General features: G+C 41.1%; 1 protein-coding gene across 1 annotated transcript in view; it reads right to left on the reverse strand.

Annotated features, from left to right (window-relative positions):
- The window catches only part of ARHGAP44 (Rho GTPase activating protein 44), a 182,641-nt gene extending 169,913 nt beyond the window's left edge, over positions 1–12,728 (reverse strand). The window contains exon 1 of the mRNA XM_087440408.1: positions 12,363–12,728. Within this exon, the coding sequence (XP_087296534.1) occupies positions 12,363–12,415 (53 nt within the window). The 5' untranslated portion in view covers positions 12,416–12,728. The remainder of the gene's footprint in view (positions 1–12,362) is intronic.
- Positions 12,729–21,538: the final 8,810 nt, after the last annotated feature.

Genomic DNA, 21,538 nt, shown 5'->3' on the forward strand with positions numbered 1-21,538 from the left:
ACATGACCCAAACAGAACCAGTTAGACTCTCTTCTGCGATGGAATCATCCACATGACCCAATGACAGAAAACGATCGGGAATCAACCCTTTTGAGGATGGCCTCTGAAGAGGCTGTCCTGTCACTTTGCAGCAGAGGCACTACCCAGTCACTCCTTTGATTTCGTGAGCCACCCATCCTTCCCAAACATCCTTTTATGCTTAGTTTAGCCAGAATCCATTTCTCTGCTGCATCCAGAGAACTCTAACTGGTCATGGGGAACCACCAGCCCTCAGCTCCAAGTCATGCAGGCCAAGTTTCAAAATGCTATGTGTCTTTAAAATTAGCAACCCTACGGGCTGGCCCCGTGGCTTAGCGATTAAGTGCGCAAGCTCCGCTGCTGGCGGCCCGGGGTTCAGATCCCGGGCGCGCACCGACGCACCGCTTCTCCGGCCATGCTGAGGCCGTGTCCCACATACAGCAACTAGAAGGATCTGCAGCTATGACATACAACTATCTACTGGGGCTTTGGGGGAAAAAATAAATAAATAAATAAAATCTTAAAAAAAAAAAAAAATTAGCAACCCTAAAAGGCCATTAGCATATCACTTCCTAATAGTAGACTATTTTATTCTATAAAATGAAATCTGACATCATGTCCTTTCCAGAGCACGGAGATAAGAAGTTCCCCATGTTTGAAACCAAGGCTCAGGAGAAGTTCAAACATATTTCTATTTAGACCTTTCAGGGCCCTAAACTTAAAACATCACTATAAGAAATTCCAGCTACATTTTATATTTGCTCAATTGTTTTGAGTCCTGGGAGGGTTTTTTTGTTTTGTTCTGTTTTATAAAATACATGTTTATTTTAAAGAATTTGGAAATTTTTTAACAAGTACAAGCAGCAAGAAATCAAATCACTCATAATCCTACCCAGAGATAAACACCACATGCTGAAACTTCCAGTCTTTCCTGATTTCCTTCCAGTCTTTTCTATGCAATTTTTTTAAATATGTACAATCTCAACTCTGTATGCACTTCTGTATCCTGTTTCCTTATCCTAAACATTTCTCTGAAGCCCTTAAATTCTTTTGAATGTTATAAAAACACTAAGATCATTACAACTGTATAGATGTGCCAGAATTTACTTAATCATTCCACTAATATTAGACATTTACATTTTTCCACTTTTTCCCTATTGCAGAGTCATGAAAGTATAACGATAAAGAACATCAGTGTCAGAGCAAGCAGATCTGGTTGCAAATCTCAACTATTTCCCTTACCAACTGTGCAACCAGCAGTAATAACATACTCCCCTGCTCTGAGACTCGAGTAGAAATGGGGGAAGATCAGAACCTACTCTTAGAGCTGTTGTGAGGACTAAACAGGAAAGTCTGTAAAGTACTGTACACATGTCTGTCACAGGACACACTCAATAAACAGCAGCTATGAAGATGAAGCAAGTGTGCCTATAGGTCTGCAATCACAACAGTGTGCATTAGGAGATAGCTAAGAGCTCTGTCTGCTTTTCATATTCCTTATTTGTTAAGGTCTTGTTTTCGTTAATATGTTATACAGGAGTCTGTAAGGGCTTCTGCAGATATAAAAAAAGTTTTCTTTCAACACAGTGCACAGAGCTGAAAAAAAAAATACTTCCAAAGGGCACTCTTTTACCCTTTCTGGTGAAACTACAAGAAGGAAACAAGTGAAGAATCTTCTATTGGCAGAAATTTCATTGTATGTTCTTTGTGGTTAAGGCAACACAGAAGATACTCACTTACCTTAAATGAACATGACATTTTTATTTTTATCCAAATCAAGAGCAGTTAATTACCATTTCCAAAACCACCTAAACTGAAGTAACTTGAGGGACCCTGAGGCTGCAGAGATCCACGTTAGGGAGAGCAGACAGGGGAAGCATTTGCCTGTGCTTGGCCTACTTAGGACCCAGCTCAGATCTGGCTCTGCCCCTTTCTTCATCTGCTACTTGTAGCCTCCACTCCCCATCTATAAAATGGGGCCATAAATAGTAACTAATTCACAGAGATGTTGCAATGAGTCAGTAAAAATAATGCTTATAAAGTACACAGCCCAGTTCTTGGCTACAGGTGACGTAGCTATGGCTTTTGTGGTTCTCTTTCCAACTCCATGAAGGATTGCCTTTTCGACCCTCTTTGAAGCGGGGTGTGGCCAGATAAATTGCTTTGACCAATGAAATGTGAGTAGAAGTGACGTGTGTCATTTCCAGAAAGAAACATTAGGAGCCAGCATACGATTCACCATATCCTCACTTACTGCCTCTGCCATCACAGAGGTACCTGTGGAACAGAGCTATGGAGCCTGGGTCCCTGAAGGGCTACTCCCAGTCCCCATCGGCCAGTGGTAAGCCACCGAGGCTTTGAGGGGTTTTGTTAGAGAAGCATAACCTAGACCACCCTGAGTAATATAACTATTAGTCACAACAGGTTTTAAATGAGTGAGCCATCAGTATTATTGATATCTCAACATGTTTCATGTCTGCACTAAACACAAAAAAACTGGGTCTGATTTGGGAAAACAAGACAAATAGGTATCAATTTCAAGCTGAAATTTTCAGGTACTTAGGAATATAAATAAGGGCAAAACGAGTGCCTCATGTCAAAAAGACTTTCAGCACGGCAAGGGATAGTGGTAATAACTATAATTTATTGAATGCTGATTACTTCCTAGGGGTTATGCTAGGAATATTATCTTTATTATCTTATTTAACCCTGGCAGTAATCCCACACATTCCAGTGTGATAGGATGAGAATTTCTGTTCTCCTCATTAGTCCTCTCCCCACTGTAGGAAGGGCTTTTTAAAATATATATTATATTATATTACATTACATTACATTATTTTATATATATATGTCTCTATCAAGACATACATATCAAAAACTAATTTTGACATGAGAGATAGTGGATATCAGCAAGAGAAAAGTGTGTTATCCTAAAGATGCTCCTCTCTGAAGGATCTTACCGACTCCTATGGAAGACTATGAGAATCTATAGCCACACTCCTATGATAGAGACAAAGAATAAACATTCTCATAGCTGCACTTGGAGGAGAGAGATGGCAGCGAAAAAGGGACTGTGGTGAGCAGGAGTACGAGGATTTCAAAGACAGGCAGTGGGAGAGGCGAGAGATAATACTCTTGGTTATTCAACTGTGGTACAGGCTCCCTGTCTCCAGTCATATCCAGGGGAGCTTTGTGACTAGTTCTAGCCAATGAAATATGAACAGAGGTGACATTGGTAAGTTCCAGGCCCAGGCATTTAAGAGCCAGCATGCCATCTCTACATTCTCTCTTCACCTTTAGCAGTGACTGGAAGCCACATGTTGAGACTGGCGGGGAGGGGGGATGGGTGCAGACTGGATCCCCAAATCACGCATGGAGAACTACCCCTGACTCACATCACATTTCACATGAGCTTAAAACAAATTTTTGCTATGTGATTTTGCTATGTGCTATGAGATTCCCGAGCTCATGGGCTACCATAGCAGAGCCTCACCTATTCTAATAAAACATGGAAGAAAGACTAGGAAAAGAACAAAATAAGCCCAAGGAAATCAGGAGAAAGGAATCTAAAAACATAAAAAGCAGAATTTACTACAAATAGAAAAAGAATACACTGATCAAGAGCTAACGAGAAAGACTTTTTTTTAAAAGAATAGATTAAATCTAAGAGCTGGTTCTACAGGGTATGAGGGAAAGGAAACCCTTTAGCAAAGCTAGTTAAGGTGAAAAAAGAGAGAGAAATGCAAATTAGGATGATAAAGGAGATACAACTATACACTTAGAAAAGATTCCATTAAATTTTAAAACCATAATAAAATGAATTATTTTCTATAAAATATGTTACTGAAAATGACTCAGGAAAAGATAGAAAACATAAATAGTCCAATGACCACTGAAGAAATTGAGAAAACTGTCAAAGAACTGCCTCCAAAAAAATATCCTAGAAAAGTTGTTTCCAACCTTCAAAGAACAAGTAATTCCCTACCTCACCATTGCATAAAAAAGAAGGAAATGGACAATTCATTTTACGTTATCAAGATCTGATAGGTTTAGCAAAAAAAAAAAATCAGATGCTCTCATTTATGAATATTGAATGCCAAAAGCCTAAGTAAAACAATAAATTAAATCTAGCAGCATATAAAAAAAATTAACAAGCCACAGTCAAACAAGATTGACTGCAGGAAGGCAAGGAGAGCTCAATATTAGAGAATCTATCGAGGTCCAAGCTCGTAAAACACAAGTTCCTCACTGGTAGAAGCTCTGTGACTGATGTATCCCCAGCATGGAAAACAATGCCTGGAACACAGCAAGTGCTCAATAAATATTTATGGGATAACTTATTGAGTAACTATATTGATAAATTAAAGGAGAAAAAACATATGATTATCTTTAAAGACTACGACAATATAATTAATCAAATTTAACTTTGGCACCAAAGAAAAACTCAAAGTAAAATAATAAAATTATGCACTAGGTAACATAATTAAAAAACAAAATCTCTCGGACCAATTATCTCGCATTTCCACGGAGGATAACAAGAAGACATACAAACCCACATATTGCCACAATATTTTAACACTGTTCTACAAGTCCTAGACAATGCAATTAGACAAGAAAATAAAATAAGCATAAATACTAGAGAGGAAGAAGCAAAATTATTATTTGCAAAAAATATGATTGTCTGTCTCAAAAATCCCATAGACTCATATTTTTTTAAAGTACTTAAAGTAATGATATAGTTCACGAAGATGGTTTTGTTAAGATAATTATACAAAAATCAGTAACTTTCTTACATTCCCAATAAAGAGTAAGAAAATATAACTTAACAAAAGATTCCAATCATTACGGCTACAGTAATGACAATGACAAATTACCTAAAAACAAAAGCAAAATTGTGCATGACCTAAACGGACCAAAAATACTTTAAAGGATCATAAACAGATTTGAATAAATACATCTTATTCCCAGACGGGAAAAATTCCCATCATACTCCATATTGTAAAATCGGCAATTTTCCCCATCTTCATACATGCATTTAAAAAAATACTGAGGAAGAATAAACAAAGGAGCACAGCCAAAAAAATATAATCAATTCTCTTTTATAAGGGAGCATTTTGTAGATTAGCTGTGGCTAAGGCACAGCAAGATCCTTATCAAAGCTGCTGAGTTCTAACTGCCAAGTCAAGGAGTTGCCCTGGATGAAGCTGGGATGGGGGCCCAGTCTGACTCCACTGCTCCTCCCACCCAAGGCTTGGGATGCTCCTATCCACCACTGCTCACCTGGGCAGCTGAGCCCAACTTAAATTCCTGCCAGAACCGACAGACAGGTCAAGAGAACAAACTAGAAATCCTAGAAACAGACACACGTAGGTGAAATCTTTTAGTACGTGATAATGATAATATTTCAATACAGTGGGTATGAATTACATTATTCAACTTGATAGTAGGATAATTCTTTCTTTTTTTAAAAAAAAAAGAAAATATGACACCTAATTCATGTCATATACCAAAATTAATGACTGAGGAATTAAAGATTTGATGATAAAATAAAATTATATAAATGGTAATGAAAATGTACAAATATTTATGTAATCTTGGGCTAGGAAAAGTGTTCCTAAGCATAATATTTAAGCACAAATCATAAATTGATAGACTGAGATCACAAAATATTATAAAAGACATAAAATATAAAGGGCAAAGAAAACTATAGGGAGATATGTGTGGCATATGACAAAGCATATATATGCTTAATCTATTAAAAATTACCTAAAAATCAATAAGAAAACAGTTATGAACATGACTTTACAAAAATGGAGCAAAGACATATGCAGGCAATTCAGAAAACGCAACAAATGTCCAGTAAAAACAAAAAATGCTCAACCTCACTAGAAATTAAATGAGGAGAAAAAAGAGGTTTTACATTCATGCAATCAGCGAAGTTGTAATATTAGTTGCTGATAGGGTTGGGGAGAAGAAAGTGACAATTCTACCGAGGATGGAAATATAATGTGTGTGTGTGTGTTTGTATATATAAAATATACATACACTCATATAGTCTTAAAAACTCACATACTCTTTGACCCAGCAATTCCACTTCTAAGACTTCATCCTAGGAAAGTAAACCAGTGAGAAATATTTGCTATGTGATAAGCAAAAGGAAATCGGTTGACTATAATGGAATATTACATAATCCTGAAAAATTATGCTGTAGATATATAGTTAATATACATGGGATGATATTCAAGATATAATACGAAGGAAAAAAACTGGTTGCAAAATTGTATGCAAAGTATGGTCTCTTATCTCTTTTTTAAAAACATATAGATGCCTACTAAAAACATAGAAGACTAAACTCAAAATATTAACTGTGGTTTCCAGGTAATGAGATCACTGATTTTTTTCCTTTTTGCCCATCCATAAGTTTATAATTTTTCCATAACAAACAAATATCACTTATATAACCAAAAAGAAAGTTAAAAAAAGTAAATTGAATTCTGTGGGAAAATAAACATTTATTCTAAAAATAAATTCTAAAGTTGGAAAATGAAAGCAAAAACATCTGCTTCCTGGACAGAAAGGATAGTCTTAAATTGCTAGACAGCCACACACTTCCCAAAGGCAGTGGGGTTCCAGGTGCCAGCTAACTGGGATGCCCGGGGCCAAGGGGAAAGCCCTAACTCTCGCACTCTCCCCTCAACCTTCTCTCCAACCTATCACTGACTCAACACAGAGCTGAAGCATAATTTTATTATTTGCTGTCATTATCCATATAGCATTTGAAATAACCTGTTCTTGATTATTATTAAGAGGAATGCTTACTAAGCCCCTCTAAAAGGAACAACCATAAATTAAATTACTATTTTACTCACATGGCTACTGATTCAATTCTCCTAGAGAGAAAAACGGTCCTTATCACCCATCATGAAAAATACTAATGAATGTTGATAAACGTCTTCGGTGAAGGCAAAATGGGAGGGGAGTCATTAATTGCTGTTGAAGAGAATGGCTCCCTCACAATGACTTGCAGGTCTGGGATAACAGAATTCTGCAGGAAATCCAGGCAGCCTCATGCTGACTGCTGAGAACAGCCCAGCAGAAGGCTGAAAGACGGCAGATCTGCACAGTAAGGAGCTCAGAAGACACAAGCAAAGAATATTCTCTCCAGATTTGCTAGCCCAGTCATCATTTGGTGAGTACATCCTGATATCTCTCACATACATACACCACAGCAGGTGGCAAGGCATGGGCTTCCATAAAACTCGAAGGAAAAACTTCACTCTGAGACCTAACAAACGTGCACAGAGCTCTTTGGCGGACAGGTTTGGGTCTGCCTAGCCCTCCTGTGCTAACAGGAAGATGTGGCAGGGCCTGTGTTGGTCTGACAGGTCCAACTCACAGGGAAATTATAGGTGGGGAACAAAGCAGTCTGATGATAATTTGGAATTGGTTCTGACTTTTCCCTGATGTCCTTTTGATTGGGTCATGGCTATTAGGAGGCCTGCTGTTGGGCAAGGCAGTGTCTCAGAGAAACCTTCAACGAAAAGATCCTCACTGGCTTCAGCTGCTTTGGCCTGAGCAAAAATGCCTGCAGCAGCCAGTGCTCCTAGAGGATGCTGCATCCTCAGCACCTAGCTTGGTACCACTGGCTGCTGCAGTGACATCCCGAGAGCTGCACAGCAGCAACGATGCTCAGTCTAGCTGTGCACTAGAAACCAAGCCCACTCAGTCTTGCATGCTGAGCAGTCTAGGAATGGAAAATGGGGCTCTGCAAACAAAACTTTGTCTTCCACTCCCCAACTCATAGCCTCTAAAACCAAATAATCCAACTCAACCCGCCTGCTCCTGTCCTTCCACGCCTCCCTCCCACACTTCCATACATAGCTCCTTGGCTACTCTCACACACCTTGAACATCACCCATTTTTGCACAAGAACACAGAACCTATTTATAGCCATCATTGGGCAGTAACTGTTGAAATCTAAGAAACCCTTTACACTTAGGAGGCCAACATTTTTGGAGGACTGAATGCGCAAGCAGAAGAGGAAAATGACAGTGAACCTCATCAACCATTTGTTGAGCGCCTGGTATAAGCCAGGCTCCCTGCACCCTCACAACAGCCCTCCGAGGAGGAGGCTACTGTGACCCCCATTGCGCAGACTGAAAAAAACACCCTCCTCACCAGATCAAGGTGCCAGTTTGACTTCCATTTTCTCTTTCACTTAACAGGTCTCCAAATTTCAGCTCAGGGCCCTAGTCCACTCAACACAAATCAAATGCCACTTCCAAGAAAAACACTCTATGCCTTTCCGGGTGCTTCTCACCCCAGCAACCAACAGACTCTCTTGAAGGTAAAAAATGGCGTCACAAATTAGGCACGAACTAATTCCTCCCTTAAATCTCGCTCTATCCTTCCAAAGTCCAGCAGTGCAGCCGTGCTCACTCCTCTGAACACCCATTCCATCACAAAACGAAAGAGGCGCAGTGTCGGGAGTTTCTCTCATCTCTGAACTGCTGTGCACGACTTCCCTACCCATAATACACGGATCTTCTGCTCACTTATTCCATCCAGTTGCCAAAGAATTTCAGCAAACCTACTATATACGCCAAGCGTTAGGGCAGTTGTCCCTGCCCACAAGGAACTTAAAGTCTAGTCAGAAAGATAAATGAGAAAAGATAAAAACCGCAATACAATATAACCATAGCACGCCTTTAGAATCAGATTCCAAGAGAACAGAGAATGTATTTGCTCTACACTGCAATATCCCCTGAACCAGAGCAGTGCCAGGCACACAGCAGGCATCCAACAAATACTGAACGAATGAATGAATGAATGCATGATGCCATAGTGTATATAATGCAATAACAGTTATAACACTTGCCAAAGATGCTTGTCGCTACTATTCATCCAGCACTTCCTAGTGCTGAGTACTGTGTCAGGCACTTTCCAGCGGTAATCTCATGTCATCATGACCACATTACCACAATGCAACCCTTATTATCCCCATTTTGCTGATGGAGAAACTGATGTGCAGAAAGTTCAGCTCAAGATTCCACAGTCGGTAAGCAACAAACCAGATCTGTCCCGCTCAAAAGCCTGTGCTGCTCCGAACCATTAGGCACACGGTGACCCAGTCTTGAAGGGCAGGGAATGCTCCCAAAGAATGGGATGAAGTGAAGGGACAGAGAGGGGAAAGTTCAAAGCATAAGGAACATGTGCAAAGACCGGAAAAGCAAACCAAGGAGGAGATGAAACTTTTCCCAGTTAAATGCAACGAGTTTTATAAGCTCTTTTCACAGTTGCTGACAGCCTCTCTACTCAGATGTGAGCACTTCGAGAGAAAATACTAATAACTCCATAGAATCCGTTTAAGCATGGCAATTCCTACATCGTTCAAGTGACTAGATCCAACCCCTAGCTATTTTAAATTCAGAAGAACTCCAGACCCTGTAACTTATGGAAGGCGAGCTGGGTGAGGAGTCATGAGAAGGAGCAACCCTCAAGCCCATCTCTTAGTCTTCCCTCAAAGACAGGAAAGTCATCACTCCAAAGACACACAAGGATAAGAATCCAGTGGCTTGCTAAAGCAACTCCGTAAAGTGATCTACCAATTCCACACTTAAACTCCAAACTTCCAATCCTATTGCTTCTTCTGATCCGAGAAATGAAGAAGCAATGTCAGGACCATGCCTCACTACATTCTAAATAAGATAAAGTAAATGCTGCCCCTTTTATTTACCTATGTGGATCCTACAGCAAACTGTTTTAATCTTGTCAATAAACACAAACTGAGCATCAATTGTCTATAAGGCGTTGCACTATATACACTGAGCATATAATAAAAATTAATACATTCTATTGGGGGCAGACAGACAAGAAAACAAAAAACAAAAAATAAGAGCACTTCAAAAAGTGATGAGTGCTGTGACAAAACTGAACAGGATGATGGGCTAGAGAGCGAATGGGGGAAGAGAGGCCTTTGGCTATTCAGGCTATGACCTGAAGGATGAGGACGAGACATCTGGGAAGAGCACATCATCAGCCAGGAGGGAAAGCGGGAAAACAGCAAGAACAAAGCCCCTAAATGGAAATGAGCTTGGTGTGTTTGGGGCAAGGAAGGCCATTGTGGTTGGAGCACAGTGCATGAGGAGAGGGTGGAACAGAGTGAGTACAGAAAGACAAAGAGGGGTCAAGTCAGGTATGGTCTTGTAGGTCACTGGAAAGATTTGGGACACTAAGTGCAATGAAATGCCACTGGAGGCTTTTAAGCAGCAAAGTAACATGAACTGATTTTTGCTTAAAAGGTTCACTCTGAATGTCATCAAAATGGATACATATTAGTGATACACAGTAGTGAGCTGGCCCTTACTTTACCATGTAGTGCACGACACTACAGATGCCATCTGATAAAGACAAAGAATTCATCCACACGCCAGCAACCTCTACAGTCCCAACAAACAAGTGAAAAGTACCTCTTGATGACCAGCTGCTTGGACTTCCAAGAACGTGCTTTCAAATAAGTAAGACCACTTATTTTGAAGCCCAACTTCCCCTCTCCCTTTGTCATTCTCTCCATAGATGAGGGTGAAAAATAAGGTTTTATGCCCAAGGCTAGTAAATCTTACCATTTTGAAACAAGTCCTGAAAAGAGACAGAAGAGCTGTGTTTCAGGGGCGCCAGGGAGGAAGCATAAACACCTTGCTAACATTTCAGTTGGAGCACTGTACTGAAACCCCAAGACCAAGAGAGAGGAGACGAGCAATCCATGTCTACAGTCAGGGGCCTCCTGATTACTTGGTTGGTCTGATGCGATGACTGATGCCAGCCCACAGGGTGATGCAGAAGTCAAGGCATTAAAGACAGGTCAGCTTGACTGTCATCATCTGCTAAACAACCAATACAGGAAAACACTATTTCAGCGTCCAACATATCAAAAGGCAGCCCACATGAGGCTATATCTGTGGCAACACCATGCCAGAAATCTGGGCTAATCTGACTCTGCTATTCATAAATTCTCCCTCATGTTAAAGCACATGTGTTTTGGAAAGGAAAATGAATCCAAGTCAATTTTAGACATTGTTACTTGGAAACCATCTGGAGTCCCTGGAAGCATGAGAAGCCACCACATCCCCTGCCCTCAAATGCCCACTGTAATTAGGGCAGTATGCTTACATGGGAGTTTAGTGTCCCCACCCCCACCCTACCAGATGCCAGTTCAGGCTCCACTTCCCACCCAAGAAAGGTATTTCGTTTCTTGGTAAACCTAGTGGAGAGCCCTCGATGTGTTAAGCTTGCACTTGAATTGCACCCAAGGCTGGGTTCTCTGCCTCCCGCTTGCTTTAGAAATGCACACCTGAATTCCTCTGCCACAGCAGCAACGGAAATCTCTCCCCAGGGGCAGAAGTTCCATGAAAAATCCCCTCTACCTAACAACCTTGTGTTCAGAGCATATCTAGCTTTGGAAGAGACCCACCAGAATCCTTACGTAACGTTAATAGATGCCGGCACCCCGCAGAGCCGCTCCTGGAGACACTAGCCCAGATGTAGCCCATTTTCACTGTGATGACAGCAGGCTGGGTCTTGCAGCTTCCCAGGGCCTGGCTCTTCCTCACTGTGGGGCCTCTGTCCCCCTCCCCTACCTGGCTGTGATCTTCTGCTTATCTCATCTTCCAGAGGAGTTGGGCCTCCCTTTCTGCAGCCTCCCTCTCTCCACTGAAATCAGTCCTAGGACCAAGCCGACAGCAGCGCCATTCCACCAGCACCTTCCCTGCCCCCGCTCCCCCCACCCCTTCAGATCCTCTCTCCACCACCTAACGCCTTAAGAAACCCGGCCAGGAAAGAGATCCAGAATCTCGTACAGTCATAGTCCCAGAAAACAAACGGCAGGACGGGCAGGCTCAGCTCTGCCAAGCCAACCAGGCCCAATTCTTCCCCTGGAGCCGGCGCAGGGGAGGGATCTTCGGTTCGGCTGCCTCCAGCACAATCAGAGCAAACACCTGTTTCCAGGGAGCTATGCGGCCAGAGGGAGAGGCAGTCCCGGGGAATGGCAGGGAGGACGAGGTGAAGGGGCAGCTAGGGACGCAGGTAAAGGATGCGTCACACTTTGCACTTGGCAACCGGAGCCGCGGAGCAGCAGGCAGAGCGTGAGAAGGGCTCGGGGTCTGGGAAGTTCAGAGTGGAGGGGTCGCTTCTGCGAGCGGCGCCCGGAGAGGGCCAGCGCAGGGGAAGGGACGGCGGGGAAGGAAGGAAGGGGGACTGGAGGCCGGGCGGGCTCCATCACCTGCGCGCCCCGGCGGATGCAGCCTCGCAGGCGCGCACCGGCCCGCGGCTGCCAGCGGGTGACCTACCTGCCCACCGTCTGGTTGGCCAGCTGGCGCATGCGATTGAACTGCTTCTTCATCGTGGCCCCGCTGCCGCGCTAGCCCGGGAGCTGGGGGAGGACGGAGCAGCGCGGAGCCCGCCGCAGGGTTACATGGCTCCTGTGCGGAGCCTCCCGGGCGACGGCGGCGGCACTGCGGAGCCTCCGGGAGCCGTCTGGCCCGCGCGCGGCTCCCTCCCGAGGGCACCACCGCCTACTCCTCCTCCCGCCGCGGCGCCCGCTGCCGCATCCTCCTCACGCGCGCCGCGGCGCCTTCATAGTAACGCCCGGGGCCGCCCTCGGCGCCGGCCAGGTCAGCCCGGGCTGCCTGCCCCCAGCCCCGGCCCGGCACGGGGACCCGGGAGTCTCCTAAGGCTGGCTAGCTCGCTGGCCGGGTGGTCCCCGCTGCGCCTGTGCGGAGGGCGCCGTGCATTCTGGGACTTGTAGTTTCGCATCCTGGCGCCCACCTTTCCTCTGTCCAAAGTTTTGCAAGTACGGTGGAGTGCGGAGGCGGGAGAAGGCGTCGTCGCCAGAGACTTTGCACTTTAGCATTTTAGGAACGGAAACGTTTTTCTGCTTTAAAAATAACAAGGTGGAACCAAGAATACAACAGCAAATAAAGAAAGTGAGCATCAGTCTTGCATTTTAAGTGAATGTGAGGCGTTGCTATCGTGAATTCACAGGAGGAAGATTTATGCTAGCAGGCACGTAGCTCCTAGAATTGAATAAGGTCACGTGATTAATGTTAAGACTGGGTTATGCTTGGGTTATGCTTGGAGCACAGGGGTTGACTGGTAGATTTTGGACCAAGCATAGCATGCATCCCAGAAATTTGATCCTTAATTTTCACCAAACCCAATAGGTAACCAGAGCCAATATGGAAGGATATAATGATAGTGGAATCATGTCTACGGGCCCAATTTGACTGGGACAGCTTTCTTAGATGGCTTAGCTTCCAGTCTCATAACTGTTCTCGTTTACTTTCCACCGAAGGCGACCAAGGGACATCAGCTGTGGCAGGCAGGCCTGGAACGTCCTACACAGAGCAGCCCATTGGCATCAGTTGGCTCCTGAAAAGGGGCTCTGACTTGCTGCAGGCTCTATCCTCAGGAAAAGATAGGTGATTGCAGGTAGTTTTCATCATTATCTATTAAGTAAGAGCAGTATTGTTGGTGGTAGGGGCTTTGGATCAAACAGATATGATTTCACATAATAGAATTCCAAATACCAATTATATAACCTTAGGGGAAAATTGCATAACCTCTCTAAGCCTCAGTTTCCTCATCTCTAAGAGAGAAATAATACTGCTTGATAGATAGAGAGCTATTTGGTAAAATTACCAATAATCAAATAATATGTAAATTTCTATGTAGTACATTGTCATATTCATTTACTACAAATATGATTATAGTGAGCATAATAGAAAAAAACTATTCCTACAACAGAATTACTAATTTGATAAATGAAAGAACTATTTTGCATATGTTGATTATAGTTGCAAGATGTCCTAAATCTGGTTCTAAGTATCTTGCTGGCCAGCTGAACAAAAGATGGTTTGAGGCATGTCATGGCTGAATGAACATGAAATCTTTAATTAATCGTGAGTTTAGCCTCTGCTTATTAGGTCAGCACTTCTAGCCAATTAATAAGTGAAGGCATTATTTGCTTTTAACCAACTGTCCTATGCCTATAATTTTTATACATTTTGAGGTTTTTTTAAAAACCAAGGCACAGCATGGTTTTTATATGTGTAAATGATAGCAAGACTTTAAGGGCACTGTATGACTTTTAGCAACACTATCTCTGGTAACGTCTGGAACTCTACTGTCCAATATAGTAGCCACCAACCATATGTGGCTATTGAAAATTAAATTAACTAAAATTTTTTTAAAAATTAATAATTTAATTGCTCAGTCACCCAAGCCACATTTTAAGTGCTTAATGGCCACATGTGGCTGGGGGCTGCTGTATTGCACAGCACAGATACAGGACATTTCTGTTATCTCAGAAAGTTCTATTGGACAGCACGAGTCCTAGAGGACCCCGGTAGACAATTCCAATATCATGCCAGCCCCTGCCTGCAATTGTAAGATATTTCAGTTCTAAGAGGGAAATCTCTGCTTCTCTACAAAAAACAGCCTACTCTGCTAGAGTGTGGTCCAATAATATTTTATTAACTGATGGTTTCTTCACGTTTCCTCTTTTCTATGAGCTTTTCCTCCATTCAGGAAGCAGCCAATGCTTTTTCTGCTTCCTACCCCAGCGAAGGGATGACAGTGCAGAAAAAAGAGAAACAAGTGTCAAGTCTATTCTTTTGACCTTTCAAATCAAGCTTCAGAAACACATGTGAGAGAATAGAGTTGTTAAAGAAAAGCATTTTGAATTTCAACAATATGGGCTTTGGAGCTCTAATAGCCTATGTCATAATAGTAGAGTTTGAATATGTACTATCCTGCCTGGTGTGGATAACGAACCCACAGGCTGCGGGGCATTGAAGATGATGAGAGATGAGTGGGCGGGGAGAGAGGGAGAGGAAAAGTAGATGATCAATGCGCAGATTTTGTTATTGTTCAAAAATTTCGCTGCCTATCCCTATGGGAAGGGATTATACTTCACCTTCCCATCAAGGTCATAATCGATCATGTGACTTTCTTTGGACAAAGAATATACACAGAAATGAGTTATGCCACTTCTGAGCAGAAGTGTTAATAGTCCTTTTGTGATCCTGCCCCCTTCTCTTTTTTCACTCTACCATAAAACCAGCAATGAACCAGTTAGGGGCTTGCTGTGGAACAGAGTCAGGGCCATCGAGCCGGAGTGAAATTAACATACCTTTGTTGCTGTAAGTCAGAGGTTTGGGGATTGTTTGTTACTGCTGCATAATTGAGTCAAAGCAGACCACTACAGTGGTATCTCTGAGGCAGTGACTTGCACCTTGCCCCTTCCCATGGTCAAAACTTTGATTGGGGGCAGTCATGTTGGAGGCAGATATGATCAACATCTTTGGGGGATCTGAGCAAGTGGGGAATCTGTGCACCACTTCTTCAGTGAAGGCTAGGAGTGGCAAAGCTCACAGAGATCTTCTGCTTGTAAGGCACAGGAGCAGTAAAGATGTTTATGTGGAGTGCCTGAAGTGCCTAAACCACAGTCCTGTGGAAGCCCCAGAGGTCCCTGCCCCAAGCCACGTGGAAAGATTTGTTGTATGTGTGTACCATGAGGGTACAGAAAAGTTCCTGAAAGAGCTGGATGTGAATACTGTTAGGATCAAAGATGAAAAGCAGGCAGCAATTGCCAAGATGTGGAATCAAGAAGCCCTGCACTGCCTGGAATTTAATTTCTGCCGCCAGAAGAATAGACATAAAAGTAAAGTTAAGTACATTTGAAGGAGGAGGAGGAGAAGAAGAAAGAAAATTCTATTCCTTTACCGTACCTGACTTTGACCTATGGGAGGATTACACTTCTTACTCCTGTTGATCTTCCATTTGGCCACATGACTTGCTTTCACCCACAAAATGCAGACTTCTTACTTGCTTCAACAATTTTGTAGTACTGTTTATCTGAGATATATTTCCTTTGACATCTGATATTCCACCTAGGACCCCCCAAATTAGAGTGGTTTAGCATCTTCATTCTGAGTCCAAGCATTCGCTAGAGCTGTCCTGTCCAATATGGGAGTCACTAAAGACATGCGGTTATTCAATTAATTTTAAATTAAGTTAAATAAAATGAGAAATTCAGTTTCTCAACTACACTAGCCACATTTTAACTACCAATAACCACATGTGGCTAGTGGCTACTATATTCGTGTAAAATAGAACATCTCCATGATCACAGAAAGTTCTATTGGACAGTGCTGGTCTATAGACAGCATTCAAAATACAGGGTCCAGCAGAAGAGAGAACACTGAACAGGAGGTGACAAGTTCAGTATAGTTATGGCCAGTCATTTTACTTGACCTCTCCAGGCTACTCTTTCCTCACCTGCTCTGTGGAGGTTTATAGCAAAAGATCTCTAAGCCATAAGTTTTGGGGAATCAACTAATTGACCAGTCTATTTGTTCAATAAATTGCTGTTGGCCTAGATATGCCTAAGCCTTCCAGTATTTAGTATGTCCAAAATAACATTCTGTGGTACACTGTAACTGAAGGATATCACTTATCCTTTTCAGATTCCAATCACCTTTATACCTACAGGTATCGAACTGACACCATTAAAGCATATCTGTTAGTCCGAGGTATCTTTTAAACAGGATGATAGATGTTCTCAACTTTGGGCATTATCAACTCCAATTTTTCAGCCCTCCTTGGATCTATACCTTTGCCAGAGCTTTATCATGGTCAGAGTGATGTCCCTAACTAGTATCTTTGGACTTGACTATGTGACAGCTTTGGCCAATGACATATGGGTAGAAGTGACACCTGTCACCTCCACACTGTGTTAGAGGCTTTGTATATTTTCCTCTTGTCCTCTTCACCTCTGCCACTGTCGTAAGAAGAACTACCCGCAGGTGGTGACTTTTTTCTCCCCTTGGGCTCCAGAACGAACATGTGGAGCAGGCCTGATACAGACCACAGCTGAAATTAGAGGAGTAATTAATAAATTCATTTTAGGACTGGTTATTTTAAAAGATAGATAAAATGAATAGATCTAGAGAAAGGGAAAAAGAAGAAAAACTGAAACACACAACTTTAGGAATGAGAGAAAGGATTTAATCACAGATACAAAAAAAAAATATGAGAGAATACTTTTGCAATTTTATGTTTACTTATTTTAAAATAAGCTCTTTTTTTCACTAGGAAAAATATGAAATTGCTACAGGTGTTTCAAAAATAGGTAGCAAGCATGAGTAGACCAAGAACACTGAAGAAGTTGGAAAAGTTGTCACAGAACAATACTCCCAAAAGTAGCCAAGCTCAGATGGTTTTATGGGGAGCTCTTTCGAAGATTCAAGGAACAGATTATTCCTCTGCTATTTAAAGTGTTCCAGAGCATAGAAATAAAATGAAAGCAACCCAATTCATTTCATGAAAGTGGCTTAACCCTGTTATCAAACCTGATGAAGGTAGCACAAACATGAAAACAACAAACCAATAACACAAGAATAGATATAAAAATTATTAATAAAATTAATTCACTTGATAAAATGTTAGTGAATAAAATATGATAGTATGTGTGTTTATATATAAATGTGCATACATTTTTTTTTCTTTTTTTTGTGAGGAAGATTAGCCCTGAGCCAACATCCATTGCCAATCCTCCTCATCTTGCTGAGGAAGATTGGCCCTGGGCTAACATCGGTGCCCATCTTCCTCTACTTTATATGTGGGATGCCTGCCACAGCATGGCTTGATAAGTGGTGCGTACGTCTGCACCCAGGATCTGAACCTTCGAACCCCAGGCCACCGAATCAGAGTGTGCAAACTTAACCACAACACCACCAGGCCGGCCCCCAAATGTGCCCCCATTTTAATGGTATTTATTGAAAAATAAATAATTCAGATACATTAAAAAATGAAACCCATTGAAATGCAAATCAAAACAACACTAAGATATCACCTCACGCCCGTTAGAATGGGTATAATCACCAAGACAAAAAACAACAAATGTTGGAGAGGATGTGGAGAAACAGGAACCCTCATACACAGCTTGTGGGAATGCAAACTAGTGCAGCCTCTATGGAAATCGGTATGGAGATTCCTTAAAAAATTAAAAATAGAAATACCCTATGATCCAGCTATCCTATTACTGGGAATCTATCCAACGAACCTGAAATCAACAATCCAAAGAGGCTTATGCCCCCTATGTTCATTGCAGCATTATTCACTATAGCCAAGAAGTGGAAGCAACCTAAGTGTCCCTCGACTGATGATTGGATCAAGAAGACGTGGTATATATATACAATGGAATACTACTCAGCCATAAAAAAAAATCGTCCCATTTGCAACAATATGGATGAACCTGGAGGGTATTATGTTAAGTGAAATAAGCCAGAAAGAGAAAGACAAACACTGTATGATCTCACTCACATGTGGAATATAAACCAACACATGGACAGAGAAAACTGTATTGTGGTTACCAGGGCAATGGGGATGGGGGGGTGGGCACAAGGGGTGAAGGGAGACATATATATCGTGATGGACAAACAAAAATGTACCCAAAATTTCACAATGTTATAAACTATTAAAACATCAATAAAAAAATAAAAATAAAAATAAATCATACAAATCCAATCAGGGAAACAAAATTAATACAAGACTGTCAACAATTAAGAGCTCGTTTCTATAGTATCTTTGCAACTTTTCTGTAAATCTAAAATTATTCCAAAATAAAAGTTTATTTAAAAAAAAATGAAACCCATTCATATTCTCAGTACCAAGATAGCAGTATGCGTTTATAAATATATTTCAAAAATGGGATCACACTGTTGTTAGGTCAATATGTTCTTTCCTATCTTCTATTATTCTAAATATTGCTGTAATTAACATGTTGGTGGCAAAAACTTCGCACATATACTCATTTTCTTAAGATAAAAATTAAAGAATTAGAATTTCTGCATCAAAATGTGTCATGTTTTCAAGCTTCTTGTTGTATTACCAAATTATCCTCTAAATAAGAAATTGAAACATTTTTCAAGCCCACCTACCATGTGCAAATGTTCCATTTTTCCCATACCTTGACTTACACTGAGTATTACCACTTTTAATAATCTTGCCCGATGAATATGTGAGAAATAGCATTACAGTGCTATTTTAATTTGCACTTGTTTTTTATCACATTAAATATTTTCCCACATGTTTCATGGCTATTAGTATTTCTTCTTCGGTTAACTGCTTACTGCTTTGTGTCTGCAGCCCGTTTTTCTCTTATGGGGTTCCATATTTCCTTATTGATTTTTAATAACTCTTTATTTATATAAAATATACTAACACTATTGTATCTTATGGCAAACGCTTTCTTTAGTTTGCCCTTTCCCTTTTAAAATCTCTAATGTTGCTTTTTGTCTTCTAGGAATTTTACATTTTTAATGTGGTCAAATCCATCAATCTTTTTCTTTACGTTTTATGCCTTTGGTTTAATGTTTAAAATGCTTACCCTAGCCTCAAAGGATAGAAATATTCAACTGTATTTTCACCTAAGCCTTTTATGTGTTAATTCTCTTTATTTATAATAAATTTTAAATTCAACGTTTGGGACCAAAATGTTAACTAAAGCCAGTAGTTTTGACTCATTTCTTTCTCCAATATCATTTTGAAATAACTCATCAAATGTAATAGAGAAATACTGTCACTCATGGAAGTTAGAGAAAGGTCCCACTCACAATCTTGGCAGAAAATGGTACAGGTGATTTTTAAGTGAGGGAGCACTGGCCAGGCAGAATTTACTACATGTGGTAACCTTTTGGGGGAAATTAAACAGAGACTACACCTTCTCTGATAGATGACCTCCCCCACACTCTCAGCCACCAAATATGGATGAACCAGACCTCTCTATGTGAGAATGAACAGACAGAAAAAAACACTCAGGGGGCTGGCCCCATGGCTTAGTGGTTAAGTGCTCACGCTACGCTGCTGGTGGCCCGGGTTTGGATCCGGGTGCGCACTGACGCACCGCTTCTCCGGCCATGCTGAGGCCGCGTCCCACATACAGCAACTAGAAGGATGTGCAACTATGACATACAACTATCTACTGGGGCTTTGGGGAGAAAAAGGGGAAAAAAAGGAGGAGGATTGGCAATAGATGTTAGCTCAGGGCCAGTCTTCCTCAGCAAAAAGAGGAGGGGTGGCATGGATGTTAGCTCAGGGCTGATCTTCCTTACAAAAACAAAAAAAAACCAGTCAGGAGTTCTGTATAACAGTGAAGATGATGATGATAATGATGATGATAATGATGATGATGATGACAATGACGATGAAGAGAATAAACCATATACCTAAGTACTACCACAAGTATTTCTCAACATACATTATCTTATTTAATCCTTAAAAGAATACTGGGATGAGGGTTTTATTATCCCCATCAAATAAATCAAAGCACAGAGGGTTTAGGTGAATAGCCATTCAAGTGTCACAACTGAGATTCAAATTCAGATTATTCTCGTTCAAATGCCCGTGCTTTTATTACAGGTTATTACCTCCATAAAACAGAGAGATGAATCTGAGAATTCAGAGAAATGGCCTTCAGTGAAAAAGTTAAGCAGGAAGTAAGGGAAATATAATTTTAAAGTCTAATTTGTATTCTTGATGGGAACTGAGAGAACATTGCTTTAATATGACAGGAGCCAGTTGCCATGAAAAAGAGCCATATTAAACAAGAAAGAGTTCTTGGATAAGAAACACATGACTTCCAAACTAATGAAACTCACTAGAGGCAGGAAATAGCAGATTTGGCACTGCCCAAAATGGAATTGGTGCATTCAAAGATGGGCTGGAAGAATGCTCCCAAAATTCAGAGGAAAAAAGTAGGTAATGCAATGAAATGATACGAAAAGGAATAGAGACATGAAATCTTTTTCAGAACATTCAAAAAATATGTAGTAGAATTTCGAGAGCAAATAACGAAGAAGAAATAAGCATGAAAATTCTAGAAAAACATTTTGCAGAGCCGAAGAAAGGCCCAAGTCAAAATTAAAATAATTCACCAAGTGCATGGTGGGGGGAGCCTAGACGTATCGTGGTAAAACTTCTGAATTTCAAAGATAGATACATACTGTATTTTATATTTGAAAATTGCTGACAGAATAGATCTTAAAAGTTCTCATCACAGGCAAAAAAAATTGTAAGTATGTGTGGGATGGATGTTAACTAGACTTATTGTGGTAGTCATTTTGCAGTATATGTGTATATCGAAACCTTATGTTATACACCTGAAACAATATAATGTGTCAATTATATCTCAATTTTAAAAAACCAACAAAAAAACAAAGATAGATACAAATGTATATAAGTGTTATTCAGAGAAAAGAAATTTGTGTCTGAAGAAAAGAGAAGCTGATTTGCCTCACACTTCGTACCTGCAACACTCAATGCCAATAAAATTTGGAGCCACATTTACAGAGCTCCAATGGAAATAGGTTGCAACTCAAGTGCGACTCAAGAAGTCTACATCTGGCCTAATATTCACAAACAAGGGCCAAAGAAAGTCATTTTTAAACATGTAATGACTGGA

Source organism: Ceratotherium simum, chromosome 16 (assembly GCF_057802395.1).
Source record: "Ceratotherium simum simum isolate JZ-2026a chromosome 16, ASM5780239v1, whole genome shotgun sequence".
Taxonomy (NCBI): domain Eukaryota; kingdom Metazoa; phylum Chordata; class Mammalia; order Perissodactyla; family Rhinocerotidae; genus Ceratotherium; species Ceratotherium simum.